General features: G+C 43.8%; 1 protein-coding gene across 2 annotated transcripts in view; it reads left to right on the forward strand.

The window, feature by feature from the left end:
• ATF7IP2 (activating transcription factor 7 interacting protein 2) overlaps positions 1 to 18,419 on the forward strand; it is a 239,021-nt gene that overhangs the window by 87,515 nt on the left and 133,087 nt on the right. For both annotated transcript variants that reach the window (XM_069210411.1, XM_069210412.1), the window contains exon 4: positions 17,306 to 17,440. In XM_069210411.1, the coding sequence (XP_069066512.1) occupies positions 17,306 to 17,440 (135 nt within the window). The remainder of the gene's footprint in view (positions 1 to 17,305; positions 17,441 to 18,419) is intronic.

Here is an 18,419-nt window from a genome sequence, read left to right on the forward strand (position 1 = left end):
TGTCTGGAAGTGGCATGCTGGATGGAACCAGACAGCACCTCTAATGTGACCCCTGGGTACACTTAGGGTTAAATCCAATATTGGGACCAGTTTGGATTTAGCATTGGGAGTTGTTTGATACCAAACAACCCAGGTTGCAGAGTCGCCATCATGTAGCTGGGGAACTCATGTTTGACCAGTGTCTGGTATATGTACTTAAAATGGCTGCTCTGTTCACTATGTCCTAGGTTTGGCAAGGACACAGTGGGGGCATATTACTCATGCAACTATGCCCTCACATATAGTATGGTGGACACTGCCTTAGGGCCGGAAGGCCTGCAGAGGGGTAACATACCCATAACATATGCTGTGCAGGGTGGATGGGGGCACACAGGGAGTGTGCCATGTTGAGTTTGTCTTTTTAGGTTTACCCCAGTACACCCAGCCTGCAATGGCAGTGCTGGGTGCAGGGCCCTTGAGGGTGGCACAGTCAGTGCTGCTGCCCTTAGGGGCCTACTCTCAATATCTCATGCTCTGGGAACTGCGGTACCTATTTACCAAGGACTTACAGTGATACTTAAGAGTGTACCCAACTGTGCCAAGCATCACAACAGATTTAGAGAAAGAGCTCTGGCTCAGGAAACCTGGTTAGCAGGGACTCTGGGCACTGCAACTTCTAGGACACATTAAAATCAGGCAAAATGTTGGGGGGGGGGACCATGCAAAAAGAGGCCTCCTCACAAATAGTACCTGTTATGTCCCACTCTTTTTGTATATTTAGTTTGTGTTCTGTCTGAAGGGGTGGCCCACTGATCTGAGGTTTCAACTTAAATGAAGTAGTTAGTTGCTTTCACATCCAGGAACTCTTGAAGATTCTGGCAACCATGTCAAACCATGTGACCTCTGACATGCTGTCTAGCAGAGACACTGCCCACGTCCTGTTCTGAAGGAGCATTCTCAATGTGTGTGGCAACTTTCTTCTTTTTGAGTTGTTTTTTTTTTTGTTGAAGTTTCTCTTACTTTTTTTATGATGGCAGACGAGTTGAGTTCTTTTTTGGTTTCACTTACTCTTCTTGTCTGCACTCTGAGCAACCCACTCACAGACCTTTAGTCAGATGAGTCCTGGACAGAACAAGAAGGGAGTGCTTCAGTCGTCTGATACCTGTCAGACTGTGTTGATACGCAAGTTATAACATTTCTCTGAGGTCTCTGGTTGCAGAGATTGACCCCGGGAATTCACTTTTTTTTTTTTTTTTGTTCAGTTTATCCCAGCATTTTTTTTTTATTTTTATTTTTTTAGTTGGGTGCTTGTTTGGTATTTCCCTGTTTGGAACCTTTAAGCTATGGCTTGTTTGGTCTGGTTTCCAAATTGCCACGACATATGGATGTATAGGTGTCAGCAATCATTTTTGGTAGTTTGCGCTCTTGGTCTGCAACCTTGACCAGCGTAACGCGTTGGTGGATTGCCAGCATTGCTGCTTCCCCTTTAATATTGCATAAAATAATTGAGGATATTGTGGCAAAATTGCCAATTAATTCAATCCCCAAATGTCAGGTCAGGGCAGCCCTTTATTAGTTTTGAATCTGTTTTGGCACTTCAGGCAAAACAGCAGGTGATGGTGTACCATGTGCTTTGGTATGTATTGCAGCAAAGGCTATGCCCCATGTTGCACATTGCCTGATGTAGGAGGATAGCTGAAGACCCCCATAACAGGAGAGCTGAGTCAGGGAGCCAGTCTAGAGTGAAGTTTGACAGTCCTTCTCTGCAAGATGGAAGATCAATGTCAGCAGAGCAGTATGTTGAACACAGGATTTGTTCCAGGACAGTAGTGGTCGGAGTGCTCCTCTGACCCCTTTAGGGCAGTGCACCTTTTATAGAATCAAAACCAAACTGTGCGAGAGGTACAGCAATGAGATGTCTAGATGTTAGAAGCGGTCTCAGAGCGGGCACCACAAGTACTAGGATATCTTGTTCTGTTTCCAAACCTTGAACAGAGTGTACAGATTACATCTCGAGGAAGGCTAACTAAAAACAAGCAGCATGTACAATTAATTCTGAGAATATCGTGCAAGTATACAGTGTATAAAATGTCAATGTTAAAAAGTGATGTCCGCCTTAGATGTGTAAAATTATAAAGCTAAACTAAGATGGCGAACCAGAGTGGGTCCAAGAAGGCCCTAAAGCACTTGTTTTTTCAATCCCCCTAGCCAACACCTGCAACTATAACATCCTTACATCTGGCAGATATTCCATAGACTATTCCTAAGCACTGATGCCACTATTTATTTTTCACCTGTAGGTTTAGCTTGCATACATTTAAGGATAAGTGATTTGACCTTCCCCAGTTTGCCCTTCAAAAATGGATTGCGGTCGAATGACAATACAGTGTATTTTGACACTTTAGAGAGCCTGCTGTCTTAGTCATTATGTCAAAGGGAGGTCTGTTAATCCTTCTCCATTTTGTTTTAATTCCTAAGCATTTTCAATTTAGTTGGTAAAATTTTTAAAAAGGTCTTATTGGCAAGCTACTCATTTTTAAGGTTGTTTAATTCTAACCTGAGACAAAATGTGGACAAATTTTTCAAAGCAGCCATTGGTTTTTACGTCTTTGAAAACGTTTAACAACTACACGTTTCAAACGGTATTTTTTCAACACATTTTAATGTTTATTTTTTCACATTGAGAAAAAACAACGCTTTTATCTCTACAGCCCCCATGGCCGTGGGTCCAAGCACCGGGCTTTGGATATGAGATACATAGTAGTACATTAAACCCATTCCAGGAGAGTGGCATTGAATCAGATCTGTAATGTGTTCAGAGACCGGGAAAAGGAAAAATGTATCTAGTCCGTGTCAGCCCAGAGATGGCAGACCCAACCCCCAGAGTTGTTCAATCAGTGAGTCTGGCACAGTTCCATCTGGGTGCATATTTTTGGGGAACCCCACATGCCTTGTATAGCAGTTTCTCCATTGCTGCACACTAGTCCATGCCACTTGCCCACTCGTGCAGTTTGAAAAGGCATTGTGTGTTTAAATTATTTACTCCCTTTGCTTCTGAGCTGCCTGCACACCAATGTGCCAGGTGCTTCTTTATCTTTTTCACTGATCTGGTACAAACAGTGTAGAGACACTTCCTCTGACAGTTGTGTTTTGTGGTTATGATGCACATATTTGACAAAGACACATGTTGACTCTACTTGTTTTTGATTGTAACATGCAATATTAGGGCAGAGAAGAAGTGAAAGCTGATACCGGTAAGAAAAGCACTAGAATTTAAAATATTTTTTCCATCCCTATCTGTGAGTGTAGGCCATTTCAGTAAAGTCCCAAGCGCTGTGAGAGGACTTCCAGTACCATGAACCATTAGATATTTGCAAAGGGGCTACTTAGGCTACTTCACATGCTTTTGTCTAGACTTCAGAAGTTTCCATTAAGCTTCCCTATCTTTTAAATATTATTACATATTTCCATTAGTTAGAGAGGGATGCCTTAGCGAAGTTATTCACCTGTGAAACTTTGTATTGTCTTTTTTTTTTTTTTTTTTAACCTACTCATTTGTCCCTCCTAGAAAGAGAAAAGGTAGTGAATTCATTACTTACTAGTAATTTTATTACTAGGAGTTCAGATGTCGGTCATCAAGTCCTTCCTTAATTAGGGTGTTCCACCTTCCGCGAAAGACCACCCTAGTATATACATCTGTGAAGAAAGACTTTGACTACACAGACAACAAGTCCTTTTCCCCTTTTCATTATGAAAGGCAGTCCTGCCCTTCTCTTACATATTCCTTACTAGCTTGAGAGGAAGAACTCTGAAATACCAGAGATAAAATTAAAAAAGGGGATTACAAAATTTAAAGGTTTCAGAAGAAGTAGTAATAGGAAGGGTGAGAATAGGGCTGGGCCAAGGAAAACTTGGAGTAAAGAAGATTACCAGTAAGTAATGGTTTACTTGCCTCTTCTATTTTAGTCGCCACAGTCCTTTATTATGTACCCAAACTTAAAGAACGTAGCACTCCTCAATCTCAAACCATCTCGGTTTGTATGATATAGGTTTATTAAGTAAAATGAATGACAGAAAGTTGCTTTTAGCACACCAGAGGCAACATTAGGTTAATCTGAATTCAAGACATCTAAACGAAGAGAAACAAAGATGTTTGGGTTATCCAGTATGTCAGCCTAACCTATTTCCTGATGAGAACCTTCTTTAGCTTCAGACTATGAAACTTCTCCTCTGGTGGAAATGCTTTGTATTCTTAAGTTTCCCTTGACCTAAAACGTAATAGGCTTAGGAGGTGGTAGCTGTAGAGATTGTTTTCCCCTTTGAAAGACACCCTTCACCCCCTCCTCATACACCCTCCCCCGCCACATCCCCCACCCCCAATATGAAATTAACAAAGCAATGAAGGAACGAAAATATTTAGTTACTCCTAAATAAATTGGAAGACCTGTGAAAACATCTGGTGCCTGAACTGGACTTGCCTCGTTCAGAAGTTGAAAAATGGAAAGGTTTATTGTCTGAGACATGACCAAGAGAGGGAGAATTTACCTACAAAACTTAGTCCACTTGAACAATGACCTTATGAAAAAAGTTGAGGGCAGGAGAGATTAATTACCAGGAAATCTAACTCAGCTAGTATGCAAGCAGAAGTAATTTTAATCAGAAAAGGAACTTGGCTGACAACCAAGACAGAGAAGTAGAAGATATAGGTTCTAAAGTCTAAAATAAGGAAAGGATCACATATTGTGGGATTTGCACAACCTCAATCTTTGCACCTTCTTTCAAACTGTAGAAAGTGTTTAGTATAATAGGCTTTAGTGGCTGGGCAATGAGACTGTTTAATACCTAAAGCAATGTTTCTATTGTGATTTTGGTCATTTTAGAAACACCTTGGCATAAACAATATTTTTCGGAAGAGATGTCATCCTGATTTTTGGTTTCCATGGAGACTGTTGAAACTCAATAGAATATCAATTTTTTTTCCCCATCCAAAATCTACTCATCCTGGAATCTTGAGTCACATTTCGTGTAATTGGTAGTCTGATTTTAAAGGTCAGCCTGCGATTCTTCAGTTCCTATAAGAGTTTGTAGTCTTCACCTGCCTTTAAAACTGGGCTTTTGTAGAGAGGGCAGCCCCTTCCCTCGTGCTCTGCTGCGAAAGGGACATCATTTCTCCTGGGGTACCTGATATGTTCTGCATGGTATAAAAGTTCAGCTGAGATAAGTCTGGATCCCAAAAGGCTGCAGCATTTGTCATTCTTATTCATTCTTGAATGAAACCTTTGATCATGGGAAATTAAGGGGATTATTTAAAGCTTTTGACTTATATCTCGTTTTTGAAGTTCTATCCAGAGATGACACATTGCTGCTAAGGAGGCTTCGCTGCCATTGATAGTGACTACAGCAAATTGAATATAATGGCTGAAAGAATAATGCTAACCGCTCTATGTAACCCGATAAGGGAGTAGTATTGTCGTCCTTTAGATACATTCAAACAAACTCTGAAGGTCATCATTGTTTGAGAGGCATAGACTGCATAAGCACCTGGTCTATTTAAAAATTCTGAAGAAGCAAATTACTGGTTTAGGGATCCTTCCACTTTTTTTAATCTAAGGAATTGGCAGGATTTCTTTTTGTGAAGTTAATGAAGAGAACAATGGCAATATAGAATTTACTCTCGGCACCTGTGGAACTTCTCCTTTTAAAATCCATTAAACTTGTACCTTTTGCTCAAAACAAATCTTGGAAGTTTAGTCTGATCAAGGCCTTTTCACTCTTTCAGCAACAGAACTCTTATTATTTTGCATAAAGATAAATCATCAGTAGTCAGAGAGTTATGTTTCACTTAGAAATAGTCTCTTATTCCATTGTCTGGATCTTTAAACCCAACAGGTCTCTTATATGGGAAATTACCTCTTGTACTTAAGACTCTGGTTTAGATTTTCTTCTGAGCAAAGGATCTTAGCTTCTTTATCAGTTTCCACAGCTTCTTGAAAAATCTCTGAAGCTGCCCATTGAGCAGGAGGGTCTGCCATAGTTGCAAAAGCTGTAGAAACAGCTTCTGAAATTATTTGTTGAAGCTAAGAACGAGATGAGGTGAAAACATCCTCACTGTATCACGGGATCAATATCGTGCCTTTTCTCCGAGCACTTCCTTTCCTTCATCTTGCTGACTTGATAATAGTCAGAAACACCACCTTTCTGTATTTAGGCAATTCCCTGTGAAAACCTGCAAGATTTGGAAGGGAAAACTTCTATAAAATAGAAGAGGGTTACTGTTTTCCTCTCTAGTCAAAATGGTAGGAAGTAATGAAAAGAACGTTCTGAGCAGGAACTATTGTGCCCGCATGTGCCTGTAGCCATACCCATAGCATTAATTATTTAAAACAAATTGTCCTCCTAGTACTTCGCATAGCAGAAATTTAAAAAGGGGAGAACGTAACTGTATGATAAACCCATATGGAGTGAAAACGTAGCCTAGGCAACATATAAGACGTAAATCCAAGCATATCTAATCCACATCTTTCTGCTGCACAAACGAGAAAAAGACCCTGCTACACTGAAGACTAGGAATGAGTATATGTAGCTTAAGCTGCCGGGGTTTCACAACATCCGTATCCTGCAAAGCGCATCAGTGGAAAATCCCACCTAAACCACTTCCTGCTTTACTACAGAGGCCTCACTATTGCTGAGACTTGGAATGATCAAATACAGCTTTTGGCTTAAGTTCCCCGCTTAACTGCAGCTAAGACATTCAAAAGTAAAACCACAAACTAGTGAGAAATATGTTGGCTTTACCGCAAAGGCCCCACTACAATGGAGATGTGAGGTGCAATTTTTGTTATATATCTATATGCTCCTCTAACTACAATACCCTGCAGCAAAGAGAAAAAAAATCGAAGACGCTCACTTAAAACACAGTAAATCCAGCTAGAGGATCAAACGGAAAAAAAATGTTCTTTCTGCTGGAGTCCTGATGGATATGGAGGGAACACCAGGCCTAGCTTTCATCATGAAAATGGTAGAAAGATGTTGTACGAGCATATACTAGTGTGGCAGGAATGATGAGGCTGACAATTTGGTTGAAGTAAGGAATGTGGTGAGGAAAATGGGTCAAGAGGCTGTATTGCTGGAAGTTGGTAGTCTTCTAAAGAAAACAGTGGGGCGCACATTACTGTGTGAGTGGAAAGGGAGTAACATTGGCAGGGTTAAAGATCTTGTTACAAGCATCACTAATCAATCATATTTTGTGTTAGGGTTAAATACCTACTTGTCAACTAACTTGCTGCCCTTATAAGTTGCATGGTTCCAGTGGATGGAGGAATTAGAATACAGTGTATTGATCACTATTGTGAGTAGCTTATTCTTCTTCAAATTGTCTCTAGAACCGGGATCTCCAACCTTTTCAGTGAAAATAATCATGAGCAGCCAAGGCTAAACTACTCGGACATTGTAGGAAGTTGGCTCTGTATGCACTATTTCAAAGTAAGGAATAGTATGCACAGAGTCCAAGGGTTCCCCTTAGAGGTAAGATAGTGGCAAAAAGAGATAATACTAATGCTCTATTTTGTGGTAGTGTGGTCGAGCAGTAGGCTTATCAAAGGAGTACTGTTAAGCATTGGTTGTACATACACACAGGCAATAAATGAGGAACACACACTCAGACAGTTCCAGGCCAATAGGTTTTTGTATAGAAAAATATATGTTCGATGGCATCTGTCGCTGTAGATACGCATGTTCTGCAATAGCTCGCCATCTGGTGTTGGGCCGGAGTGTTACAAGTTGTTTTTCTTCGAAGAAGTCTTTCGAGTCACGGGACCGAGTGACTCCTCCTTTTGTCTCCATTGCGCATGGGCGTCGACTCCATCTTCGATTGTTTTTTTTCCGCCATCGGGTTCGGACGTGTTCCTGTCGCTCCGAGTTTCGGAACGGAAAAAATAGTTAATTTCGGAAGATTTTCGTCGGTATTGTTGCGTTCGGGATCGGCGTACTTAGATTCAACACCGCATCGAAGATCGAAGAGCTCCGGTGCCCTTCGGGGTAGTTTTTCGATCCTCCGTCGGGGCCTGGTCGGCCCGACCGCGTGCTGAGGAACGCCGATGGAACGGACCCCGTTCCGTTTCTGCCCCAAATGCCACAATAAATACCCCTACACAGACCAACACTTGGTCTGCAACCTGTGCCTGTCACCTGAGCACAGCGAAGACACCTGCGAGGCCTGTCGTGCGTTCCGGTCCCGAAAAACACTCCGAGACCGTCGAGCCAGAAGACTTCAAATGGCGTCCGCACCGACAGCCCGACGGGAGTTCGAGGAACAGGAGGAGGAAGGTACCTTCTCGATCCAAGACTCAGACTCCGAAGGATTCGACGATACACAAACCGTGAGTAAGACGTCGAAAAACACACAGAGAAACATTTACAAGGCCCAGGGGACGCCACTGCCACCAGGCCATGGCTCGACCCAAAAATTCGGTGACCGACCGTCGGCACCGAAAAAGGCCAAAACAGTGCCGAGATCGTCCGACTCCGGTCGAGACACCGGCACGCAGCCTTCTCGGGACCGAGAAAGTGCTGGAGACAAGCCTCGACACCGAGATACCGGTGTGGACACGGCTCGACGCCGAGACAGCGGCACCGAAACAGATCGACGCCGAGAGGTTTCGGCCCCGAAAAGGAAAAAAGTCACCTCGGAGCCGAAAAAACACGCAGACAAAGTTTTGACGCCGAAACAAACTGCAAGCGACCCAGCTTCAGGCTCTTATACAGAAGAGCACTCGCTAACCTCCCAAATGCAAAAGCATAGGTTTGAGGAAGAGCTACAAGCAACTGATGTGGACCATACGCAAAAGCGTATCTTCATTCAGCAGGGGACAGGAAAAATAAGCACCCTTCCCCCCATTAGGAGAAAGAGAAGGTTGGAGTTCCAGACGGAACAAGCACCACAACCAAAAGTGGTTAAAAGAATTACACCACCACCCTCTCCTCCGCCCGTGATTAACGTTTCACCAGCACAAACTCCATCTCACTCCCCAGCTCACACCACCATGAGCCAGGGTGACCAAGATCAGGACGCATGGGACCTATACGACGCCCCAGTGTCAGATAACAGCCCGGAGGCCTACCCTACAAAGCCATCTCCACCAGAAGACAGCACCGCGTACTCTCAGGTGGTGGCTAGAGCAGCACAATTTCATAACGTAAGCCTCCACTCAGAACAGGTCGAGGATGATTTCTTGTTCAACACACTCTCCTCCACCCACAGCTCCTACCAAAGCCTGCCTATGCTCCCTGGTATGCTCCGGCACGCAAAAGACATATTTAAGGAGCCGGTCAAAAGTAGGGCAATCACACCACGGGTGGAAAAGAAGTATAAGCCGCCTCCTACGGACCCGGTTTTCATCACTACACAGCTGCCACCAGACTCTGTTGTTGTAGGAGCAGCTAGGAAAAGGGCCAACTCTCACACATCTGGAGATGCACCACCCCCAGATAAAGAAAGCCGCAAGTTCGATGCAGCTGGTAAAAGAGTCGCAGCACAAGCTGCAAACCAGTGGCGCATCGCGAACTCCCAGGCACTACTTGCGCGCTATGACAGAGCCCACTGGGACGAGATGCAACATCTCATTGAACATCTGCCCAAGGACTTCCAAAATAGGGCGAAACAAGTGGTTGAGGAGGGACAGACCATCTCCAACAACCAGATACGTTCCTCCATGGACGCTGCAGATACAGCTGCACGGACAATTAATACATCTGTAACTATCAGACGGCATGCATGGCTCCGAACGTCTGGATTTAAACCAGAGATTCAACAAGCAGTTCTCAATATGCCTTTTAATGAAAAAGAACTGTTCGGTCCAGAAGTGGACACAGCGATTGAGAAACTCAAAAAAGATACGGACACTGCCAAAGCCATGGGCGCACTCTACTCCCCGCAGAGCAGAGGGAATTACAGCACATTCCGTAAAACGCCCTTTCGAGGGGGGTTTCGGGGTCAAAGCACACAAGCCAGCACCTCACAAGCAACACCGTCCACTTACCAGGGACAGTATAGAGGAGGTTTTCGGGGACAATATAGAGGAGGGCAATTCCCTAGAAATAGAGGGAGATTTCAAAGCCCCAAAACCCCTACTACTAAACAATGACTCACATGTCACTCACCCCCTCCACACAACACCAGTGGGGGGAAGAATAGGTCATTATTACAAAGCATGGGAGGAAATCACTACAGACACTTGGGTTCTAGCAATTATCCAACATGGTTATTGCATAGAATTTCTACAATTCCCTCCAAACATACCACCAAAAGCACAAAATTTAACAACACACCATTCCAATCTCCTGGAGATAGAAGTGCAGGCACTATTGCAAAAGAATGCAATCGAATTAGTGCCAAACACACAAATAAACACAGGAGTTTACTCACTGTACTTTCTGATACCAAAGAAGGACAAAACGCTGAGACCAATCCTAGACCTCAGAGTAGTGAACACTTTCATCAAATCAGACCACTTCCACATGGTCACACTACAAGAAGTATTGCCATTGCTAAAACTACACGACTACATGGCAACTTTAGACCTCAAGGATGCTTATTTCCATATACCAATACACCCATCTCACAGGAAATACCTAAGGTTCGTATTCAAAGGAATACATTACCAATTCAAGGTACTGCCTTTCGGATTAACAACCGCACCAAGAGTCTTTACCAAATGTCTAGCGGTAGTCGCTGCACACATAAGAAGGCAGCAAATACATGTGTTCCCATATTTGGACGACTGGCTAATCAAGGCCCATTCGTTCATACAGTGCTCAAATCACACAAATCAGATCATACAAACCCTCTTCAAACTCGGGTTCACCGTCAATTTCACAAAATCCAAAATTCTGCCACGCAAGGTACAACAATACCTGGGAGCCATAATAGACACATCAAAGGGAGTAGCCACTCCAAGTCCACAAAGAATTCAAAATTTCAACACCATCATACAACGCATGTATCCAACACAAAAGATACAGGCAAAGATGGTATTACAACTCCTAGGCATGATGTCATCATGCATAGCCATTGTCCCAAACGCAAGACTGCACATGAGGCCCTTACAACAATGCCTAGCATCACAGTGGTCTCAAGCACAGGGTCACCTTCTAGATCTGGTGTTAATAGACCGCCAAACTTACCTCTCGCTTCTATGGTGGAACAACATAAATTTAAACAAGGGGCGGCCTTTCCAAGACCCAGTGCCACAATACGTAATAACAACAGATGCTTCCATGACAGGGTGGGGAGCACACCTCAATCAACACAGCATACAAGGACAATGGAACGTACATCAAACAAAACTGCATATCAATCACCTAGAACTGCTAGCAGTTTTTCAAGCACTAAAAGCTTTCCAACCAATAATAGTTCACAAATACATTCTCGTCAAAACAGACAACATGACAACAATGTATTATCTAAACAAGCAGGGAGGGACGCACTCCACGCAGTTAAGCCTGCTAGCACAAAAAATTTGGCATTGGGCAATTCACAACCAAATTCGCCTAATTGCACAGTTTATACCAGGGATACAAAATCAACTCGCAGACAATCTCTCTCGAGATCACCAACAGGTCCACGAATGGGAAATTCACCCCCAAATTCTGAACACTTATTTCAAACTCTGGGGAACACCTCAGATAGACTTGTTTGCGACAAGGGAGAACGCAAAATGCCAAAACTTCGCATCCAGGTACCCACACAAACAATCCCAAGGCAATGCCCTATGGATGAACTGGTCAGGGATATTTGCTTACGCTTTTCCTCCTCTCCCTCTCCTTCCTTACCTGGTAAACAAACTCAGTCAAAGCAAACTCAAACTCATATTGATAGCACCAACTTGGGCAAGGCAACCCTGGTACACAACGCTGCTAGACCTATCAGTGGTACCCTGCATCAAATTGCCCAACAGGCCAGATCTGTTGACACAGCACAACCAAAAGATCAGACACCCAGATCCAGCATCGCTGAATCTAGCAATCTGGCTCCTGAAATCCTAGAATTCGGGCACTTACAACTTACCCAAGAATGTATGGAAGTCATAAAACAAGCAAGAAGGCCATCCACCAGGCACTGCTATGCAAGTAAATGGAAGAGGTTTGTTTGCTACTGCCATATTAATCAAATACAACCATTACACACAACTCCAGAACATGTAGTGGGTTACTTGCTTCACTTACAAAAATCTAACCTGGCTTTCTCTTCCATTAAAATACACCTTGCAGCAATATCTGCATACCTGCAAACTACCTATTCAACTTCCCTATATAAAATACCAGTCATTAAAGCATTCATGGAGGGCCTTAGGAGAATTATACCACCAAGAACACCACCTGTTCCTTCATGGAACCTAAATGTTGTCCTAACTAGACTTATGGGTCCACCTTTTGAACCCATGCACTCCTGCGACATACAGTTCCTAACCTGGAAGGTGGCATTTCTCATCGCCATTACTTCCCTGAGAAGAGTAAGCGAGATTCAGGCGTTTACTATACAGGAACCTTTTATACAACTACACAAAAATAAAGTCGTCCTAAGGACCAATCCTAAATTTTTGCCAAAGGTTATTTCACCGTTCCATCTAAATCAAACAGTGGAACTTCCAGTGTTCTTTCCACAGCCAGATACCGTAGCTGAAAGGGCACTACATACATTAGATGTCAAAAGAGCATTAATGTATTACATTGACAGAACAAAAAACATCAGAAAGACTAAACAACTCTTTATTGCATTTCAAAAACCTCACGCAGGAAACCCAATTTCAAAACAAGGTATAGCCAGATGGATAGTTAAATGCATCCAAATCTGCTACCTTAAAGCTAAACGACAGCTGCCCATTACACCAAGGGCACACTCAACCAGAAAGAAAGGTGCTACCATGGCCTTTCTAGGAAACATCCCAATGCAAGAAATATGTAAGGCAGCCACATGGTCTACGCCTCACACATTCACCAAGCACTACTGTGTAGACGTGTTATCCGCACAACAAGCCACAGTAGGTCAAGCTGTATTAAGGACATTATTTCAGACTACTTCCACTCCTACAGGCTGATCCACCGCTTTTGGGGAAATAACTGCTTACTAGTCTATTGCAGAACATGCGTATCTACAGCGACAGATGCCATCGAACTGAAAATGTCACTTACCCAGTGTACATCTGTTCGTGGCATCAGTCGCAGTAGATTCGCATGTGCCCACCCGCCTCCCCGGGAGCCTGTAGCAGTTTGGAAGTTACCTTCAATTATTTATATATGTATCATCTCAACCTTAAATAGGTGCATACTTAGTCACTCCATTGCATGGGCACTATTACTACAATTCAACTCCTACCTCACCCTCTGCGGGGAAAAACAATCGAAGATGGAGTCGATGCCCATGCGCAATGGAGACAAAAGGAGGAGTCACTCGGTCCCGTGACTCGAAAGACTTCTTCGAAGAAAAACAACTTGTAACACTCCGGCCCAACACCAGATGGCGAGCTATTGCAGAACATGCGAATCTACTGCGACTGATGCCACGAACAGATGTACACTGGGTAAGTGACATTTTCATTTCTTAGTTTATTTTAAGAACCACAGGTTCAAATTCTACATGTAATACTTTGCATGAACGGTATTGCAGGTAAGTACTTTAGGAACTTTGAATAATGACAACAGCATATATACTTTTCAAATAAAACACATATAGCTATTTTAAAACTAGACACCGTGCAATTTTCACTGTTCCTAGGGGAGGTAAGTAATGGTTAGTTCTTGCAGGTAAGTAAACCACCTACGGGGTTCAGATTTGGGTCCAAGGTAGCCCACCGTTGGGGGGTTCAGAGCAACCCCAATGTTACCACACCAGCAGCTCAGGGCCGGTCAGGTGCAGAGTTCAAAGTGGTGCCCAAAACACACAGGCTTCAACGGAGAAGGGGGTGCCCGGTTCCAGTCTGACAGCAGGTAAGTACCCGTGTCTTCGGAGGGCAGCCCAGGGGGGTTTTGTAGGGCACCGGGGGGGGGGGGGGACACAAGTCCACACAAAGTACACCCTCAGCAGCGCGGGGGCGGCCGGGTGCAGTGTGCAAACAAGCGTCGGGTTTGTAATAGGAATCAATGGGAGACCAAGGGGTCTCTTCAGCGGTGCAGGCAGGCAAGGGGGGGCTCCTCTGGGTAGCCACCACCTGGGCAAGGGAGAGGGCCTCCGGGGGGTCACTCCTGCACTGGAGTTCCGATCCTTCAGGTCCTGGGGGCTGCGGGTGCAGGGTCTTTTCCAGGCGTCTGGATATGAGAGTCAGGCAGACGCGGTCAGGGAGAGCCTCAGGATTCCCTCTGCAGGCGTTGCTGTGTGGGCTCAGGGGGGACAACTTTGGTTACTCACAGTCTCTGAGTCGCCGGGGAGTCCCTGAAGTGTTGTTTCTCCACCAGTCGAGTCGGGGTCGCCGGGTGCAGGGTTGCAAGTCTCACGCTTCTGGCGGGAAACGCAGTCGTTTTAAAGTTGCTCCTTTGGAAACAAAGTTGCAGCCTTGGGTGAACAGGGCCGCTGTTCTCGGGAGTTTCGTGGTCCTTTTAGAGCAGGGCAGTCCTCTGAGGATTCAGAGGTCGCTGGTCCTGGGGAAAGCGTCGCGGGAGCAGTTTTCTTCCGAAGGAGGGAGACAGGCCGGTAGAGCTGGGGCCAAGGCAGTTGGTGTCTCCGTCTTCTCTGCAGGGTTTTTCAGCTCAGCAGTCCTCTTCTTCTTAGGTTGCAGGAATCTGAGTTCCTAGGTTCAGGGGAGCCCTTAAATACTAAATTTAAGGGCGTGTTTAGGTCTGGGGGGTTAGTAGCCAATGGCTACTAGCCCTGAGGGTGGGTACACCCTCTTTGTGCCTCCTCCCAAGGGGAGGGGGGTCACAGTCCTATCCCTATTGGGGGAGTCCTCCATCTGCAAGATGGAGGATTTCTAAAAGTTAGTCACTTCAGCTCAGGACACCTTAGGGGCTGTCCTGACTGGCCAGTGACTCCTCCTTATTTTTCTCATTATCTCCTCCGGCCTTGCCGCCAAAACTCCACTAGCTGGAATGCCCTGTGGTGCTGGAACAAAGGGGGTGAGCCTTTGAGGCTCACCGCCAGGTGTTACAGCTCCTGCAAGGGGGAGGTGATAAGCATCTCCACTCAGTGCAGGCTTTGTTACTAGACACAGAGTGACAAAGGCACTCTCCCCATGTGGCCAGCAACATGTCTGGTTTTAGCAGCCTGCCACACTCGAGTCAGCCTACACGGGTAGTTGGTTAAGGTTTCAGGGGGCACCTCTAAGGTGCCCTCTGGGGTGTATTTTACAATAAAATGTACACTGGCATCAGTGTGCATTTATTGTGCTGAGAAGTTTGATACCAAACTTCCCAGTTTTCAGTGTAGCCATTATGGTGCTGTGGAGTTCGTGTTTGACAGACTCCCAGACCATATACTCTTATGGCTACCCTGCACTTACAATGTCTAAGGTTTGGCTTAGACACTGTAGGGGCACAGTGCTCATGCACTGGTGCCCTCACCCATGGTATAGTGCACCCTGCCTTAGGGCTGTAAGGGCTGCTAGAGGGGTGACTTATCTATACTGCATAGGCAGTGTGAGGTTGGCATGGCACTCCGAGGGGAGTGCCATATCGACTTACTTGTTTTGTCCTCACCAGCACACACAAGCTGGCAAGCAGTGTGTCTGTGCTGAGTGAGGGGTCCCCAGGGTGGCATAAAATATGCTGCAGCCCTTAGAGACCTTCCCTGGCATCAGGGCCCTTGGTATCAGGGGTATCAGTTACAAGGGACTTACCTGGATGCCAGGGTGTGCCAATTGTGAAAACAAAAGTACAGGTTAGGGAAAGAACACTGGTGCTGGGGCCTGGTTAGCAGGCCTCAGCACACTTTCATTTCAAAACATAGCATCAGCAAAGGCAAAAAGTCAGGGGGTAACCATGCCAAGGAGGCATTTCCTTACAGACATTATTACTAAACACTCCCACACCAAACTTCCTTTATTTTAAGCCTAATGCTCAAAGCCAGATACTATGGTTTGAACAAAATACTTTGACCAGGGGCACTATGTCAGGGCTGACGTGTCAGTGAGAGCTTGGTATTTGGGATGTATGAACATGTATGCATATGAATGGGATATGTGTATGGGTAACTGAGAGTCGATGGCATATGCACTTGTGGCACAGGGCATACTTTTCGCCATATGGGGCGACGTTAGAAATATAGCACAAACATACAGCCAGGTTTTTAAATGGGATACATTTAAAGTGCAAAAGTTTCATAATGTGGAACACTTTAAATATCTCCCAATTAGAAAATGATTATATGTTTCAGTTATAAATATTGCAGTGTTCTACTGACCACTGGGAGCAAAAGCTCTGCTGTTTTGTAAATGCAACACTTTGAAAAATAATTTGAGAAAATAAAATGAAAAGTTAACTTAATTATAAGGTAACATTTCATTTTCTCAGATGTAAAAACATTGAGAAACATTTTTGTTCTCACTTCCAATAGATTTGACATTTAAGAGTTAAATACCTTAGGGCTTCAATTCTTCACCTCTGTGCCCTGGGTCATACATCTGACTCAGCACTGCTCCTTATCAGGCACAGCTATCTGCAATCTGGTGATAATAATTTAAAATAAACACAGCCTTCCCCTAACTTTTAAAGGAAAAATGTGGCCCTGTGCTTATGTAAAAATTAACTTCAGGATGTGAGCTACTCTGAAGGGGTGTGGGAGCTAATGGTAGCTCGCGGTCCACTGGTTTGAGACACTTGCTTTAGAAACCCTGACTGCAAAGGCTAGCTGCTGCAAATTTGCTCTAACTGTATAATATTTCTCAATTTAATATTGCACTGTCGGCTCAAAACATGTTCCAATATCCGTTTATGATCTGACACCTAACATGTTAGAATTCAAACAGTATCTTTCAACCTGTAAACTGGTGCTGAAAATAGTTTGGGTGGTCAAATGGACACAATTCTATTTTTTCGGAAAATGATAAAACCTGCTATGAAAGACTGGTACCTTTAATTTGTCAGTACGGTGTGCGGTGTTACAGGGAAAGTGTTTGAGCCCAGTGCCCAAGAATTCATTTGAAGTTGTCCACAGTGCAATTGCACTCAATTGAAGTATCAGTAAGTTACCTCTGGCTTTTATTGGATTGGGATTGTATTATGCTATTTTATGACCTGTTCACAGTTACAACAATGGGATAACCCAGAATGTGTTCTTAAAAAAAAAAAAAAAAAAAAAAAAAATTGATTTGTTTGATTAAAAATATTTTTACTGTTTTAGGTCAAACTTTTGATTAATCGGCAACTGCAAATTTTCTTCTCTGATGTTTTTGATGAAAGACTGGAACAGTTGACTGAAAGAGTTAAACAAATACAGTGTGGACAGAGGCATGAGGAGCTAGCTGCTAAGTGTCTTGTAAGTGACAGTACAGTTATTTTAAAATTTAAATCAAATTTCCAGTTCTCAGACCACTATTTTCATGTGTACTTGGTTAATAATGGATGTAGAGGTCTAGAATCCTACTGTAAACCCTTACATGTGAAAAATCAGAAATATAAAAGCAGCTCTGCATTAATCTGTTAACTACTGCAGGCCACTCCTGAGCAGTTCCTTAATCTGCATGTTTGATGTCAACATAGCCTAACATAATGTTTGTGACAGGGAAGTAATGCATTAAGACAGATTTTCTTTTGTTACATTTTTGGAAAATGTTTTACAATGCGGCATCTTTATTTGTAAATGACAAAGTCTGGCAATTATTGAATCTTCTGTCCATTAGCAGTGAAATCACTTTAAATCACAACACTTAATTGCTGCCACCGCTAGTTTTATGTACTCTACGCTGCCCCTTTCAATCTTCTGTCTAGTTTCTTTATAGTGTATTAGAGTTACAGCTTCCTCTTTTGTGAAATTTATTTCCATCGTCATTTGAGGAGTAACCACTGTGGTATCATACACAAGAAAGTTAAAACTTTTGCTATTTCCACCCCCGGGATCTTTACAAGAATGAAGACCTCTTATTAAGAGGCAGATCGACCTCTCCGCAGAAGGAAGAAACTTAGCAGGTTATATTCCATTATCATCTACTGAACTTCCCTTAACGCCAAGACAACACCAGCACACACTATGGTATTCATTAAACGTCAAGGGCTAAATTATGATCCCTTTGCAAACGTGTTTGCATAGGGTTCGGAATGACGAGTTCTGTGATAATTATCACACCCTCACTTTTCACCTGATAAATTCCAGCTGTTCAAACCTGCTGAAATCTATTGATGGAAAAGGCCCAAAATAAAAACAAAACATGCCGAACTCAGGGTGTTAAAAACAGATTCTGCATGTCAGGTTGGGGTATTTACCATAGGAGGTAAACAAATTACCGCAGATTACTCTT

The sequence above is a fragment of the Pleurodeles waltl genome, chromosome 10, assembly GCF_031143425.1.
Source record: "Pleurodeles waltl isolate 20211129_DDA chromosome 10, aPleWal1.hap1.20221129, whole genome shotgun sequence".
In the NCBI taxonomy this organism is placed as follows: Eukaryota; Metazoa; Chordata; class Amphibia; order Caudata; family Salamandridae; genus Pleurodeles; species Pleurodeles waltl.